The 16716-nt window shown below is 41.9% G+C and overlaps 1 protein-coding gene across 1 annotated transcript in view; it reads right to left on the bottom strand.

Annotated features, from left to right (window-relative positions):
* Window positions 1–16716, bottom strand: part of LRRC2 (leucine rich repeat containing 2) — a 104186-nt gene that overhangs the window by 75261 nt on the left and 12209 nt on the right. Inside the window, exon 2 of the mRNA XM_056848693.1 lies at window positions 644–789. Coding sequence (XP_056704671.1) covers window positions 644–768 — 125 coding nt within the window. The 5' untranslated portion in view covers window positions 769–789. The remainder of the gene's footprint in view (window positions 1–643; window positions 790–16716) is intronic.

Here is a 16716-nt window from a genome sequence, read left to right as displayed (position 1 = left end):
GGTCTACAGTGTCCCATTGTGTGTGTGTGTGTTGGAACCAAAATGTCCATTCCGCTAATGTCAGAGCCTTCTTCCAACGCTGCTGCAAGGGGCTTGGCTCCTGAAGAAGAAGCGTGCTCTATTGGAGAAGGGCTCTTTGTCACTTTGGATGCAACTTTGTCCCTATGGATGCAACTCTCTGTTGCTATACCAAAGCTCAACTTGTGGGCCTCCTAGAAACACCTGGCTAGTCATTCTGCAAGCAGGATTCAAGACTAACAGACCCTTGGTAAAATTCAGCTGAATATCTCTTCTGTTCCCATAACTGTGGGATCATGTTTAAAATGTTTTCCTCAATAAATAGTGACTTTGCACAATTGCTCGCAATTGCTTATGCACCATAACTATGCCAATAAATCTAACAACATGAGCTAAAAATTGAAAGCATCTTGAGATGGGGATCTGAAGTAACTTAGCTTATATACAATGCAGCAACCTTCTAGTGGATTAAATTAGCAAAGCATCAAAATACACAGTGCAATGGTGAAAATTCCCTTCAAAGGAAAAATAATGAAATAATGCCTAAGTTATTGTTGTCTATGAATAATCCATTGTTTGCTTTATAATTCAGTTACATTAAATAGAAAAAAATACATTTTCTTACTTTTCTAATGCGCTTTTGGCCATTCTTTCCTTCTCCTTTTTTTGCCGTTCTTTCTGCTTCTTAACCCGAATCTCCCACATACTTCTTACAGCAGAAAAGTCGAATATTATCACCTGATGCCCCATACTGCTGACATTAAGGACTGCCTGCAACAGCAATTTTATTAAGACAGATTTATCAGATTTTTCTAGCATTTTCAGAAGTAAATTGCTGCCAGGCGAGCAAATTTAAATGAGGACTTGGTGCAGGGGAGAAGGGTTAACCCTCATTTGGTCTCAATACCCGCCAGGCAGTTATTACCCTGGAATGGAAGAAGGTAGTGGTTTGACCACGAATGTAGGGAAATGAGGAAATCCCTCAGATACTTACAAGGTAGAGTCAGAATGGACAAATCCCCCTATTACATTGAAAGGCTGGCACAATTTCGCTATAAATATAAAAACTTTTTGAAGCAAAAGAAATCACAGTATAATAGGGTACAGTGGGAAGAACTAGCCCTGTCCATTGCTAACAAAAATAATGAAAAAAATTGGGAGTTGATTGCCCGGGGCACAAGATCTAGTAACTATGTGATGGCAAATATTACACAGGATAGGTGGCATAATCATTTCCTCTCCCTTTATGGCACCCCCAGGGATATTTCTCCCTTGGAAGTTATGTTTAAAGAACAAAATTCATTGCCCACATGGGACCCGGTGTCACCAGAGGAATGTGTCCTGTTGATCAAGGGGCTAGTTGGGGGGAAAGCCCCGGGAGAAAAACAGAGTTGCACTTACTGTCGCGCCTCCCCTGGGCCGCTGTCGCCCCTGAGGTCTCTGGCCTGAAGGAGGGTGGGCCTGGAGGAGCCTCCTCGGCCTCAGACCAGTCCGAGGGAGAATCAGAGCTTCCTTCCCCCTCGGACGCAGCCAGGGTGTCTAGAGTCAGCTTGCCTCTCACCCTTCCTTGCTGCAATCCTCCCTGGCCAAGGCACCTCTCTGGCCTTATATCTCCTTCAGGCCAGAGAGACTCCTCCCCCACCCGCCCCCAGCCCCACCCCCGGAAGTCCTAAATAGGGCTGGAGGGCCGCGCCTGTGGGAGAACGCCTTGCCTCCCTCCAGCCAGCTCTCCCCGGCCCCGCCCGCGCCCTCCCGCAGCCCAGCTGATCCGCGGGTCGGGTCTCGGCGGCGCGCATCATTCCGGCCGCGCCCGTCGCGGGGAGTAGGCTGTCCTCCCCTTGGCTCCTGGGCGATCCTGCCTCCTCGTCCCTCTGGCGGGTCCCTGAGGGGGAAGAACGGGGTGAGTTCGGCGTCGGGGGCGTTTCCCCCAAGGAGCTGGCAGCCTTGTGCCGGCGTTCCCCCGCCCCTGGGAAGTCAGGCATCCCCGCTGGGGAACTCGGGGGGGTCGGAGTTCGTCCCGGACGGGCTGGGGAACTGCCCGTCGTGGGACACTTACCTGTAACTGTTGTTCATCGAGTGGTCTTCTGTGCAGGCACGCATGGGGACTGCGCTTGCGCAGGCCAGCCGCGGAGAACTGACTAGAAAGCTTTTAGGAGCTTCAGAACGCCTGGAGCGCTCCCCCTCCCCTCCGTCCCAGGCCGAGAGCAACGGTCCGCCCAACGGTCAGTTGACGGAGGGAGGAGGGGCGCTCCCCCCTCAGTTCTCCCTTTGCCGCCGTGGAAGACCACCATAGCCACCAAGCAGTAGCCCACAGCGGGGAAAGGAGGGAGGGATGCGTGCCTGCACAGAAGACCACTCGATGAACAACAGTTACAGGTAAGTGCAACTCTGTTTTTCATCTTCGTGGCTTCTGTGCAGTCCCGCATGGGAGAATAGCAAGCTCACCTACCATGGAGGCGGGTGTGGGCTTGTCACCTAATTAAAAGACAACTCTCACAAACAGCTGTTTCCTCCCTGGAGACCACATCTACAGGGCAATGCCAGAGGTATGTGGATCGAAGGACCAGGTTGCCACTTTAGAGAAGCCTCAGAAATCTGTCATGGCAAGGAAAACAGCGAAAGAGACATGAGCCCTGTTGCAAAAGGCCTCCATATGGAGTGGACAGCATAGTTCAGCATTGCTATAAACACCATCGGGAAACCGTTTTCAAAGAAGCTGCTGGTTCAGCCTTCCATGCACTAGACCAATAGGTTGTTTAGGTGCTGCATGGAACCTGAAGGACATGGTCTTCAGGCACTTGATTGCATGAAGAGATTGCTCAGTTAGCGACTGAGGATTTAGAAGAAAACAGGTTCGGCAACAGGACCTTACCCAAGGTCGAACTTCAATCTAGGTAATACTACCTTAACCTGATGAAAAGTGATCACAGACGGACTTCCGGTGGTGCCGTTGGAGAGAGCACTCCATTTCCCCAGGTTGTCCTGGGAGAAATCCAAGTTTGCGTTATTTTTGGGGTACATAGATACCCCAATCCGACCCTTGCAAGTGGGTTGGAAAGCAGGAACTCCCTGCAGCCCGCAAACGCGGTTTGACCTACTAGGTACTCTGAGGGGGCTTTTTTAAGCCCCTCGGAGTCCTAGACGCCGGTCCTGCGAGGGCACTAGGGAAGGACATCGCCAAAACGCAACTCTGGCAGCAAGCTCTACCCTCCACCGCCTTAATACCAACATAAGGACTACATAAAGAAAAGAACCTCACCTCTTGACACCCAAGTGAGTACAAAAGAACTCTTCGTCTACTTACTAGAAATTTGAACAGACGGGGGGCTGATAAGAATATTTCTGGGACCCCACCCCTCCATAATCCGAACTGAAAAAGTTTGATCTGAGTTAGTCATCGGGATTAGCGACAGGAGCCTTATCGGATCGATCAGCCTAAACCATAACAAAGAGTCGGAAGGATACCTTTTAGACTGACAAGAATTATCACCAATGAGAAGGTCCGAAGGAAGGGGAGGGTGATCTCTCTTCCTGATTTTCCGGCGAATTCCTGCCACGTTTGCAGTAAGGGAGTGCCTGGAACGGAAGACTCTCTATAACACCCTCTCTATCATTGGAACTAAAACAACAGGAAGTAGCCGCGGGACTGAATATCCGTCGCACTCGAGTTACTTTCAAATCATTCCTGAAGGAATAACCATCGAGAAGAGGCGATAGAAGGTCTGCAGCACTAGTAACTTCCTGTTTACTTCCTGATTAACCCGATCTAGAGCGACCGAAAAAACTCACTGGTATTTTAAAACTTTAAAATGCAATTTTAAAGCCAATTTCGACTCTTTTCAACCCGAAAAAATTATTAGGCTGATCTTTGAACTATCATCTTTTAACCAGCACCTTAAAGGCCCTGTCGGTGGACATGTATTTTACCAGCTTTTTTTGAATGTAAATGTCTCGACCCCGCTCTGGCTCACTACACAGCCCTGCCTATACTAAACTAAGGGACTCTTTACAAACCTCGACCATGGAAAAAAAGTTACAGGATATGCTAACTAAACAAACTGAGGCAACAAATAAACAGTTTGAACAGATGTCTACACAGATGGCACAGTTGACTTCTATGATGACAAATCTTGGTCAAGCATCCCAAGCTATTAATCAGAAGTTGGATGTGGTCACTGGAGACTTGAAAGAAGTAAAAACTCAAATGACTGTTATGAAGACAGATATGCAAGCGATGGATGTATCAATTAAGAAAGTGATGGATGAGCACAAGGACACAAAGAAAAAATTAACAAGCCAAGAAAAACAGATCGAAACAATACAAGCGGATCAGATGGCGGCAAAAAATCAAATGGCAATGATGGAGATGAGAGTGAGAGAGACCAACCTTCGTATACGCAATTTTCCAGATATGATGGGAGACAAAGAATCTGCAATACCAAATTTGGCCTACTTATTTCAGATAGATGAACAAGAATTAAAACAAGCCATTAATAGAATATACAGGATACCACTACCTGCTAGAATGAGAAGATCTAAGCCAAGAGATTTGATGATAGTGTTCTATGACACCAGAGTTAAAGATAAGATTATGAAGATTCACTATGAAAATCCAGTGTCAGCAGGAGATTCCTCTCTTATACTACTGAAGGATATTCCAAGGCATCTACTTTCACAGAGGAATAACTACAAAGACTTTGTGTCTATACTGAAAGCTAATGGTATCAAATACCGTTGGATTATGCCACAAGGTTTGGCTTTCACCTATAAGGAAGTGAAAACGACAATTCTATCCCAAGCAGATGTGGGGAAATTTCTGAGAAAATATAAAATGGACCTTAAAGAATTACCTGGAGAGAAGGAGGAAGAAGAAGAGGAAGAAGAAGAGGTACAGGGTGCAGAAGGTGGTACCAAACTATAGACTTTTTATTTTGCTAAAAAACACTACATTATGGCAAAAGCAATTTCTTGGAATGTAAATGGACTGAATGAGAAAACTAAAAGGGCCAGAATCTTCAAATATCTACAGAAATATAAATACTCCCTAATTTGCCTACAAGAAACCCATATAGCTTCAAAGCATAAAAAATACTTGGAGAAACAGGTGCTTGGACAAGCATTTATTGCTTCTGCTAAAACTAAAACAAAGGGAGTGGTAATCTATGCCCACCCCAGTCTCTGTCCAGAACTAGTATATAAAGACAATGAAGGAAGAATTGTAATTATCAGAACTAAAATATTGGGACAAAGGACAATAGTGGTTGGAATCTATGCACCCAATGAAGGGAAAAAATCCTTCTATGAAAAATTACATGATCTGATAGCCCAGTACGCAAAAGACCAAATTTTATTGATGGGCGACTTCAATGGAATTATTCTCCCATCTCTGGACAAAAAATCAAAAGCAAAAGATATCAATGATGGATGCTTGCCTAAAACTTTCTTTGCCATGGCTTCAGAATTAGAATTACAAGACATTTGGAGAACAATGAATACAACAGCTAAAGAATACACCTTTTATTCAGCAAGACATGATTCACACTCCAGAATCGATATGATATGGGCCAGTAAATCAATTTTCACGCAACTACGTAAAATTCATATTTTACCTAGAACTTTTTCTGATCACAATCCTGTTACCTTTGATTGGAACAATAAACAAGCATTTAGATGGCGAATGAACGATAAACTTTTAAAAGACAACAAGATACAAAAGGAATTACAGGTTTTAATGAAAGACTTTTTTGAAATTAACCTTAATGGGGAAACTTCTTTAAATACAGTTTGGGACGCATTCAAAGCTGTTCTGAGAGGTTTTATGATACAGAAACACTCGGCCTGGAAGAAGACTCAATTGCAATTTACAAACAACATACTTTGGAATTTACAAAATTTGGAGCAGAAATTGGTAATGGTAACACAGGAAGAGGAGAGAAGAGAAATTCAAATACAGATTTCTGCATCTAAACACCAATTAAATTTGGTAATAATGGAGGAAATGAATAAAAATCTGAAACTTGCTAAACAAAAGTATTTTGAATATGCAAATAAACCAGGAAAATTTTTAGCAACACAACTGAAGGACTCATTTCAAAAGAAGATTATAACAAAAATCCAAACTGCTAAAGGACCAGTTTATTCAACTTCAGAAATTCAGAAAGAATTTGTTTCATTTTACTCTAAGTTATATCAGAAAGAAAATACTCCAAAACAGAAAATAGATAAATTTCTAAACTCAATACAGATGAAAGCTTTGTCAATGACCCAGAGAGAATGTATTGAAGCTCCAGTAACAAGGGAAGAAATACAAGAAGCAATACTGAGACAAAAAACGGATAAAACACCTGGACCAGATGGAATTACTGCACTATTTTATAGAACATTTAGTGACAATTTAGTTGGATTTTTTGGTTCACTTTACAATGCAATTTTGGACGAGGGAACATCCCCGGAGACTTGGTCACACGCATTTATATCACTGATACCCAAAGAAGGAAGAGATCCAGAAAAAACATCTAATTACAGACCTATATCGCTCTTAAATGTGGATTACAAAATTTTTGCTTCGGTTTTGGCATGTAGGATAAAGCAGTTTATTAAGGATCTTATACATGAGGACCAAGCAGGTTTTATACCAGGAAGGCAAATAAAAGACAATGTAAGAATTTTACTAGATTCACTGGAATATTATGACCAGAATATTCAACAAACTGCGGCTTTTGTATTTTTGGATGCAGAAAAAGCCTTTGATATGGTCTCTTGGAACTCCTTGAAACGGATTTTGGATAAATTGAATTTTGGAGATCGTTTTCAGAAAGGTATATCGGCTATTTATACCTCCCAACAAGCTAAAATTTTGGTTAATGAATCAATGTCAGATAACTGCCAAATCACGAAAGGGACTAGACAGGGATGTCCCTTGTCTCCACTTTTATTTTTGTTGGTGTTGGAACCGCTATGTGTGAAACTAAGAAGTATGGAGGACATCCGCGGGCTAAGAATTAAAAAACATGAATTTAAGTTGAGAGCATTCGCAGATGACCTACTGCTAATTTTGGAAAACCCAACACAGTCAATGAATATACTTCAGGAGACTTTGGATGATTTTGGAAAAGTATCAGGCTTTAAAGTGAATCAAAAAAAAACAAAGATAATATTTAAAAATTTATCGGAAATACAACAACAGGAATTTATATCATATACTGGCTGGGAGAAAGCTAACAAAGTTAAATACCTGGGAATTTGGATCACTGCAAAGAATAAAGATCTGTTAACCAACAATTACCTCAAGTTATGGGGTAAGATTAAAACTGATATGATTATATGGTCAAACAAAAAATTGTCATTAATGGGACGTATCTCAACGATCCAAATGAATGTCTTACCGAGGATGCTCTTCTTATTCCAAAATTTACCAATAATATCACAAACAAAATATTTTGAAACTTGGAGGAAAGACATTTCAAACTTCATCTGGCAAGGAAAAAAACCAAGGACTGCTTATAAATACTTGGTGGATCTAAAAACTAGAGGAGGTTTAGCACTGCCTAATTTTCAACTCTATGCTGAAGCGGTAGCTTTAGTATGGCTAAAAGACTGGATGAATTTGTCAAATGTACGTTTGTTAGACTTGGAAGGTTATAATAACTTAAGTGGATGGCATGGTTATTTGTGGTATGATAAAATTAAATTACAAGCAACATTCCGTAATCATATAATCAGGTCCTCTCTACTTCGTATCTGGATGAGATATAAACACATTTTGGAACCAGAAACACCGATGTGGATATCGCCCCAAGAAATGCTAACTTTGCGCCCACTTAGACCAGACAAATTTATTACTTATCAAGATCTAATTAATTGGGAAGGAAAGAAATGCTCACTAAAAGACTTTCAACTTCTTAAGGATGATTTACAATGGCTTCAATATTACCAAATCAAATCAGTTTTTGTACAAGATGCAAAAAAAGGTTTCTCTAAAGAAAAATCTCCTTTTCAAAGGATTCTACTAGACAATAATACAAAGCTGATTTCTAAAATGTATAATCTCCTTTTAACAATATACTGTGAGCAGGACACGATTAAACCAACTATGATCGATTGGGCTCAAAATGTGGGACATGATATTGTTTTAAATAAATGGGAAAGATTATGGTCTAAAGATTTAAAAGGAATAAAAGCACAGTCAGTGCGAGAAAACATCTATAAAATGATGTATAGATGGTATCTAACACCCAAGAAAATTGCAAAGATTTATAAAACGATGTCCCCTACTTGTTGGAAATGTAACAAAGAAATTGGTTCCTTTTATCACATGTGGTGGACCTGTGACAAAGCCAAAGACTTCTGGGACATGATCTATAATGAATTGAGATTAATACTACAAAAGAATATACCCAAAACACCAGAAATGATGTTATTGAGTATGATTCCAGACGACTTAGCAACACAAAGAACCTTTTTGATTTATGCCACAACAGCTGCGAGACTGCTTTATGCAGCGAAATGGAAAGGGCTAGAAACTCCCGAGAAAAAAGACTGGATTGTTAAAATGTTTGAAGTGGCAGAAATGGCAAAACTCACAGCTATTCTAAATGAAGAAAATGACGTTCGGTTTTTGGGGGAATGGGGGGCGTGGATGCATTATTGTGAATATGAGTTAAAATTGGGAAGAATGGAAGAATATTTTCTAATCTGATCCAGAGGATTATTTTTGATTTTTTTTTATATTGAATAAGCATAATTATATTTACTAACAGATTATGATTTTTTATATATGGTATTGATATTTTATCAAGATTAGATTACCTATGACGGGATGAACTTTTTATTAAGAGGCAGATAGAGGTGATGGGGAAGTCAAAAAAAATTCCATTTCTTTTTTTTCTTTTTTCTTTTCTCTTTTTTATTATATGATATGGAATTATAACAACTTTAGGTTAGAATTGAAATTCGATATTGTTATAGATGTTGTTTAATGCAATGGAAAATTTCTATCATAAAACCCAATAAAATTTATATTAAAAAAAAAAAGTGATCACAGACCAATAGTTTAAACAGGTTAAATGACAGCAACCAAAAACAGCACCTTAGTGGATAAAAGAAAAACAGGTTAGATGGTGCCATTATACAAAAGGTTTAAAGCATAATGCAAAGAATAATAAGGGCATTAGCGTAGGGAAAAAAATTAGACTAGCCAAGGCCCTCAAACCATTAGCAAACTTGTGTTGCAAATACTGAATAAGAATTAATCAGGAACAGAGGGCTGAGATGACCACCAGATGTGCTTGACGGGAATAACAGCCAGGCTAGTATCATTTAATGAGTAATGACACACCCCATATAAAGGTGAAGTAAGAGGTTGCAAACCGTCTGACCCTGATCATTCAAAAAAATGAGCCCACTTGGCAGCATAAGATGACTATCTGTGTGGTATGCATAATACTGTTAACAACCTTGTGACTCTAGGTAGGTCCCGTTAGATGGTTGAGATGACCACGCCACCCACTGTAGTGAAGCGACATTGTGGCAGAGAAGGAAGGGGCTATACCCTGATCAGCTAGTCTTCTTGAGAAAGTACTCGAAATCCCCATCAAAAGTAATCTACAGATTGGGAACACAAAACATTGTGGTCAATAGGGACCTATGAGCATCACTGGTGTCCTGGGTCTGTGAAGCCAGGGAACAAAAATGCAGCATTAAAATAAATGTGACCAGTGAAACTGGAGAATCTCTCCGACGGCCTCATGGCATCCAGTGTTCTGTAGGAAGCAGGGACATATTGCATCTGCACTTGAGATAATAGGACTCTACCTGGGAAAAAACCATTCCCTTAAAAAGGGAAAGCAGGGAACATACAGTGAGGGATTACTTGTGGGTTGATGAAACCTGTCAGCTTGGGAAATCTGAGAGAGTAGGCTTCTCTCACCACCTGGACGTCCAGGAAGGAAACGTTGTGCTGTTAGGTCCTTTGCCACAACCGGAAAAACCTGGGACAGCAGGACAGGGAACTCTCCCTCATGCTATAGATATTTACATTGCCATGCTATATACACTCATAGCAGTGGCTGAAAAAAGGTACAAAATGGTACTGGATTGTCCTGACTTCCAGAAGAATAATGTGATTTCATGAAGGAAAACATTCAGGTAAACACCCTTGCACAAGTGCTTGTGAGAACCTTAGTACTGGAGAGAACACAGCACAGTTCTGGATATAGGAAGACTATGTCTTCAGGTGGTATTAGCATAGTTGCCCTGTCAGACAGGATCTGCACCACTAGTCTGGGAAGGAGCAGGAACCAAAGTGATATGCAATAGAACCAACCGTAGTAGGGGACGATGACTGGAAACATATATATTTGTTTGTTTGTTTGCCTTTGGTAAGGTATGTTTTTTAATGTCCTCTTGAAAACCCTTGTTTTGCAAATTCAGGTACCAGAGGTCTAATGTTCTTAGACTGATGATCCACAATACACACAGAGGAGTATTCCCCAGTCTCAGAACCAAGCTGAACCCCATTAGTTGTTGGTCTTGGTTTTGTTTTTTAATTTTTATTTTATTTTATTTTGAAGCCTATAGGTAGATACCCTAGGATATAGACCAGTAACAATGGTGATCAAAATTATTCCTTTTAAGAACTGATCTACATTTGCACATAAATCGTGCAGCTAAAGGGACAGAAAAACCATGGGCCCTTGAGTTGTTAAGGGCTCGAAGAAAAAACATTCAAAGTAGCAAAAAGAATGCTATCCTTTGAGTAGGGAGCAATTGGGATTACACAAATTCAACTAGCAAATCCAACGACACATAGGGCTGACAAGGTTAGAGACAGGCAAACCTGCAGGACTGGTAAAATTAATTGTCCAATAGCCAATAATCCAATTACGGATCAACAGCACCACCTGCTGATAGGAGGAACGCAAGTGCAACAAGCCTGTAACATACTGTAACATACAATTAAGATAATTGTCCTTAGATTCAGGACTACAACCAAAAAGGCTCCCAGGCAACTGAGGAAGGACATTTGAAAAGGGAAGTATCCTGAAATGTGGGCACCTGTGGATCCATATTAAGGAGTCTGAGGTCCAGTCGGGGTCCCTTATCAGCATTTTCCTTTATCCAAGATAAAAATACATAGATTAAAATTTGCGTGTTCCTAAATAAAGGGGTTTATTTGCATTGCAATATAGAGATCTCAGCTGCAATGAACTCAATATGGAGGGAACCCAGTGCCTTGGATGGTTAAGAGCACCATTCAGCATGTAGCATAAATCTACCCAGGAGTTATGCATTTATTATCCTGTAGTCATGCCTGTTTGTCCCTGTATGAAAAGTCCTTGGGAAGTCAAACACCCTGTGAGTTGGGGACGTCTCCCCTTATGCTGGATAAACGCAATATGTACAAGACTTATCAGTGTACATAATTTGCTTAGGCTAATTACAGCCCCAACACTGAAAAGTGTTCTTAATGGGAGATTCAGTGCTCCTGCCCAGTCAAAGTGGGCAGCCCCAGCAACCCCCGGATAAAAATGGGAACCTGACCCATATTAAGATAGAAGTGTAAGAGGAATCAAGCATCCTCTTTTAGCTTTATATAGATATCCCACCTTCTAGGGAAAAGAAGCCAAATGTATACCATATTGGTTTCGCATAACACAACTCCTTGTCAGATCCGACTTCGAATCTGAGGGAGATTATAAAATCTTCCAAGCCTATGCCATCCAGATTAAGTATTCTAAATAGAGCTGAATGACCCCATGGGTGAGACAGGCAGGAACCCAGATGGGTTACACATGAGAGGAAGCGTATTATGAGCCCTCGCTCCTTGACGCCAAGGTGACCATGTAAATTGACTTCGAGGTCGGTGGGAAGACACTTGTCACAGAGGGGATGAGTGTCTATACACCCATGGGGATATATGTATTCCCGCAGGAGCATCCCACGGAGAGGCTCAGGGAACATAACGCGGGGGGACGGAACATGGCTGAGAAGCCTTCCCCACATGCTGGACAATGCTTCAGCCCAAGCTTGCTTACCCCACTAGCGACGGCGATGCCTGACGTCGAGGGAAGCGGGGGGGGGGGGAGCTGCAATGCTGAGATTCCTCCCCTTCTCCGAACAGATGCCGCAGCAACAGACAGCTGGCATGGAGGCAAACTCGAACCCGCTCATCTCGGCATCGAGGAGGAATCGGTGTATGACATCGACAAGAGCCAGGTGGCTGTTGTGTTGGTGCGTCAGAGGTGAGCCAACATTGAGGCTTTTACACCCTGAGGAGTAGGTGTTCCCACCTCCTTGGAATTGCTCGACCTCGAGACCTCTCTCTGCACGTCATGCACCTTACCTTACCTTACCTTAGGGGACTGATCCCCTAGTGCTGTAGACTAGCAGGCTTTCCATGGAACCTGTTGACGTCGAGACATCATCCATGTATGTCATGGGGTCCAGAGCCCCTAGCACCACAGTAAAACGGCTTTCCACGCAGCCTGTCGACTTCAAGGTCTCATCCATGCACATCGTAAGGGACGGAACACCGAGCCCCTAGTGCAACCATACAGTGGCTTTTCTCAGCCTGTCGACTTCAAGGTCTCATCCATGCACATCGTAAGGGACGGAACACCGAGCCCCTAGTGCAACCATACAGTGGCTTTTCTCAGCCTGTCGACTTCAAGGTCTCATCCATGCACATCGTAAGGGACGGAACACCGAGCCCTTAGTGCAACCATACAGTGGCTTTTCTCAGCCTGTCGACTTCAAGGTCTCATCCATGCACATCGTAAGGGACGGAACACCAAGCCCCTAGTGCAACCATACAGTGGCTTTTCTCAGCCTGTCGACTTCAAGGTCTCATCCATGCACATCGTAAGGGACGGAACACCGAGCCCCTAGTGCAACCATACAGTGGCTTTTCTCAGCCTGTCGACTTCAAGGTCTCATCCATGCACATCGTAAGGGACGGAACACCGAGCCCTTAGTGCAACCATACAGTGGCTTTTCTCAGCCTGTCGACTTCAAGGTCTCATCCATGCACATCGTAAGGGACGGAACACCAAGCCCCTAGTGCAACCATACAGTGGCTTTTCTCAGCCTGTCGACTTCAAGGTCTCATCCATGCACATCGTAAGGGACGGAACACCGAGCCCCTAGTGCAACCATACAGTGGCTTTTCTCAGCCTGTCGACTTCAAGGTCTCATCCATGCACATCGTAAGGGACGGAACACCGAGCCCCTAGTGCAACCATACAGTGGCTTTTCTCAGCCTGTCGATTTCAAGGTCTCATCCATGCACATCGTAAGGGATGGAACACCGAGCCCCTAGTGCAACCATACAGTGGCTTTTCTCAGAGCCTGTCGACTTCGAGGTCTCATCTATGCACTTCATAGGGGACAGAACCCCTAGTGCTGCAGCATATCCAGTCCTTATCACAGCCTTTGGGTTGAGACCTCTTTCCACACACGTCATGGAGATAACCTAAGCATTAGTAAAGCCAGATTTCCTCACAGACATTCGAACTGGAGAAACACAGCCTGAATGACTTGTAAAAATGAAAAAGAGACAAGATTAAAACAAGTATCTGAAACAAAACCGACCATTAATTATTGGCATACTTATTCTGCATTTGGCAGAATTGTCAAAGAAAGTGATATTGGCAAAACAGACATCAAATGCTGAAAGAAAAGAATTTCTGAGGTAGAAGAAAAGACACAAGTCTCTCAAATAGAACAAGCATTATTAATTTGTACCATACTATTGTACATTTGGCAAATTTGTTAAATAAAGCCACATTGACAAAAGAAAAGAAATCAAATCCTGAAGAGAAGACCTTTCTAAGTGAAAGAAAAGACATAAGTCTCTTATACAGAACAAAATCATCGTTATTTTGTGCTATAATCCTTTCATATTTGGCACATTTAGTACATCAAACCATATTGGCAAAAAGGAAATCAAATCCTGAAGAGAATTTTTTTTTTTGAAGTAAAAGAAAAAGCACAAATCTCTCAAACGTAACAACAGTCATTATTTTGTGCCATACTATTTCTACATTTGGCACAGTTGTTAAATAAGATTATATTGGCAAAAAAATAAAATCCTGAAGAGAAATTTTCTCTGAGGTAACAGAAAAGACGCTCTGAAACAAAGCTAGTGCTCTCTCCACGGCGGCGAAGAGAGAACTGAGGGGGGAGCGCCCCTCCTCCCTCCGTCACATGACCGTTGGGCGGGAAGCCGGCTCGCTCTCGGCCTGGGACGGAGGGGAGGGGGAGTGCTCCAGGCGTTCTGAAGCTCCTAAAAGCTTTCTAGTCAGTTCTCCGCGGCTGGCCTGCGCAAGCGCAGTCCCCATGCGGGACTGCACAGAAGCCACGAAGATGAAGATTATATCCCTCCAGAATTATTTAAATCTAATATCCATTGGTGGGCTTCACTGTTAGCAGCTCTATTTACAACAATTAACAATCTATGCGTGATATCAGCCAGATGGAAACAGCATCATCATCCCTATCTTTAAGAAGGGGGAAAACTCAGACCCTGCCAGTTATCGACCTATCAACCTCTTAGATGTTGCCTCTAAGCTATATACTCGCCACCTGTTAAATAAGTTGGTAGATTGGGCAGACCAGGTAAACCTCCTTAACCAGGAACAAGCCAGTTTCCGTAAGGAACATAGCACAATTGATCATTGTCTAGTTCTTAAAGCCCTGATTGAGAAATACTCGGTCAAATTAAAATGCCATTTTTTTGAAGCCTTTGTTGACCTGTCCTCAGCTTTCGATTCAATTGACCAAAATAGGCTTTGGCAGAAGTTGGTGGATATCTCTATTGACCAGAGGCTTTTTAGATTGATAAGGGAATTACATACAGACCTCACAGCTAGAGTCAGAGTGGAAGGAACTGGAAGTTTAACAGAACTGATTCCCCTAACGAAAGGAGTGAAACAGGGTTCCTTACTAGCTCCTCTCCTCTTCAATTTTTATATTAATGATATAGTACAAAAGATGAATGTGTTAACACATTTCTCCCCCGTTTTGGCTGGAAGGAAAATAACAACCTTATTATATGCCGATGATATGGCTATTTTGGCCCTCACGAAAACTGGGCTAAAGGAAAGGCTGAAAACGCTGGTTGAATACTGCAACAAGGAATCCCTAAAGATTAACTACAACAAAACTAAAATAGTTGTTTTTGGCAATCATAGGATTGCTCACAGTTGGACAATAGCAAACCAAAAAGTAGAACAGGACCAGTTTTTTAAATACTTAGGCATAATTTTCCAACCCACATTGTCATGGCAAATGCAATGTAAATCTGCTATTCTATCAGCACTATGAGTGCCATTTTAAAATTCTACTATTCCAGAGGACGCTGTATGGTTGCCCCAGCAATTAAAGCTTTTGTGGGGAAAGTAATACTGCAGTTGTTATATGGAATTGAAATCTGGGGGCAAAAACCGAAAATATTGCACGATTTGGGGAAAATCCAAAATAGTTTTATTAGGAAGATCTTGGGTTTGCCCCAAGGGGTGCCTGCAGCATTCCTTAGAGTGGAGGCAGGCTTGCTGTCAGTTGCCATCAGAGCCCGTTTAAGAATTTTACTTTTCTACCTAAAACTGAGAAAATCGACTAACTCAAAATTGGTGTATTATAGCTATATGGTCTATTCAAAGGAAAACCATTGGGATAAGGTCCTTATACCCATCCTACAATTGTATAATTTGCCTTTGCTAGAAATCTTAAACACATGGGACCCAAAAGATATCAAAAAATGGATTGCTGACAAAGAAACTGACAATGATATGTGCCTAATTCAAAAGCACAAGTACTCCCCATGGTATCCGTTATTCAAATTAAATAAATTCTTTTCAAATTATATAATGGAACTTTCAGACCCAGGGTTAAGGAGAGCATTTACTACGGCACGTTTCCAAACGATGCCTTCAGCATTCACCCATGGTAGATATAAAAAAAATTCCTCATAACTTAAGGCTATGTCCCTGCTCCTCAGGTTCAATAGAGGATCTCCCACATATTTTGTTTAGTTGCCCATTTTACAACTCCATTCGTTTAAATTAACCCAGCATATCCCAGATGTTTTAGATACAGTTGAGGGCCGAGTTAGATTTTTAATGGCAGATGTTAATTCAACGATCACGCTTAGTGTGGCCTTTTATATCATGTTAGCTTCTAAGCTAAGGAAGAAATTTGTTGAAAATCAGACCCCAAAGTTGACACAGAAAGAATAGTTTAGGAGAATATAACATTCAATCAATATGTATATATGTGGCTGTATGTAACATTTTAAAAATTTTATTCATGTAACCCTGGGTGTTGTGGGTTATACATTTTGTATGGTTTTAATCTGAACATTGTTAAGGTCTGTGACTAAAACATTAATAAAATTGAAATTGTTTTGTTATTTTCATGTCTGAGCTAATAACAGCCTAAAGAGATCTCAGTTGGTGAAACTGCACAGGGTGGGAAGGATTATGGGGAGGGGTCTGGTCTGATGACAGATCTTTGAGTATTGCCTCTGACTTCATCCTGGGTAAGTTCTGACTCTGTTGTATCTGCAGCATCCCACTCAACTGATGAACCTGCACATGTGAACAACCCTTAGTGATTTATACAACTGGGCTTTCCTACTACAACTGGTTTGTTGCTGTGCCATCGCATGCCTTTCAGTTCTGCATTCAAAAAATTGAACTC

Source organism: Euleptes europaea, chromosome 4 (assembly GCF_029931775.1).
Source record: "Euleptes europaea isolate rEulEur1 chromosome 4, rEulEur1.hap1, whole genome shotgun sequence".
In the NCBI taxonomy this organism is placed as follows: Eukaryota; Metazoa; Chordata; class Lepidosauria; order Squamata; family Sphaerodactylidae; genus Euleptes; species Euleptes europaea.
Note: the sequence above shows the minus strand (reverse complement) of the source record. Positions and strands in the feature narration are given on the sequence as shown.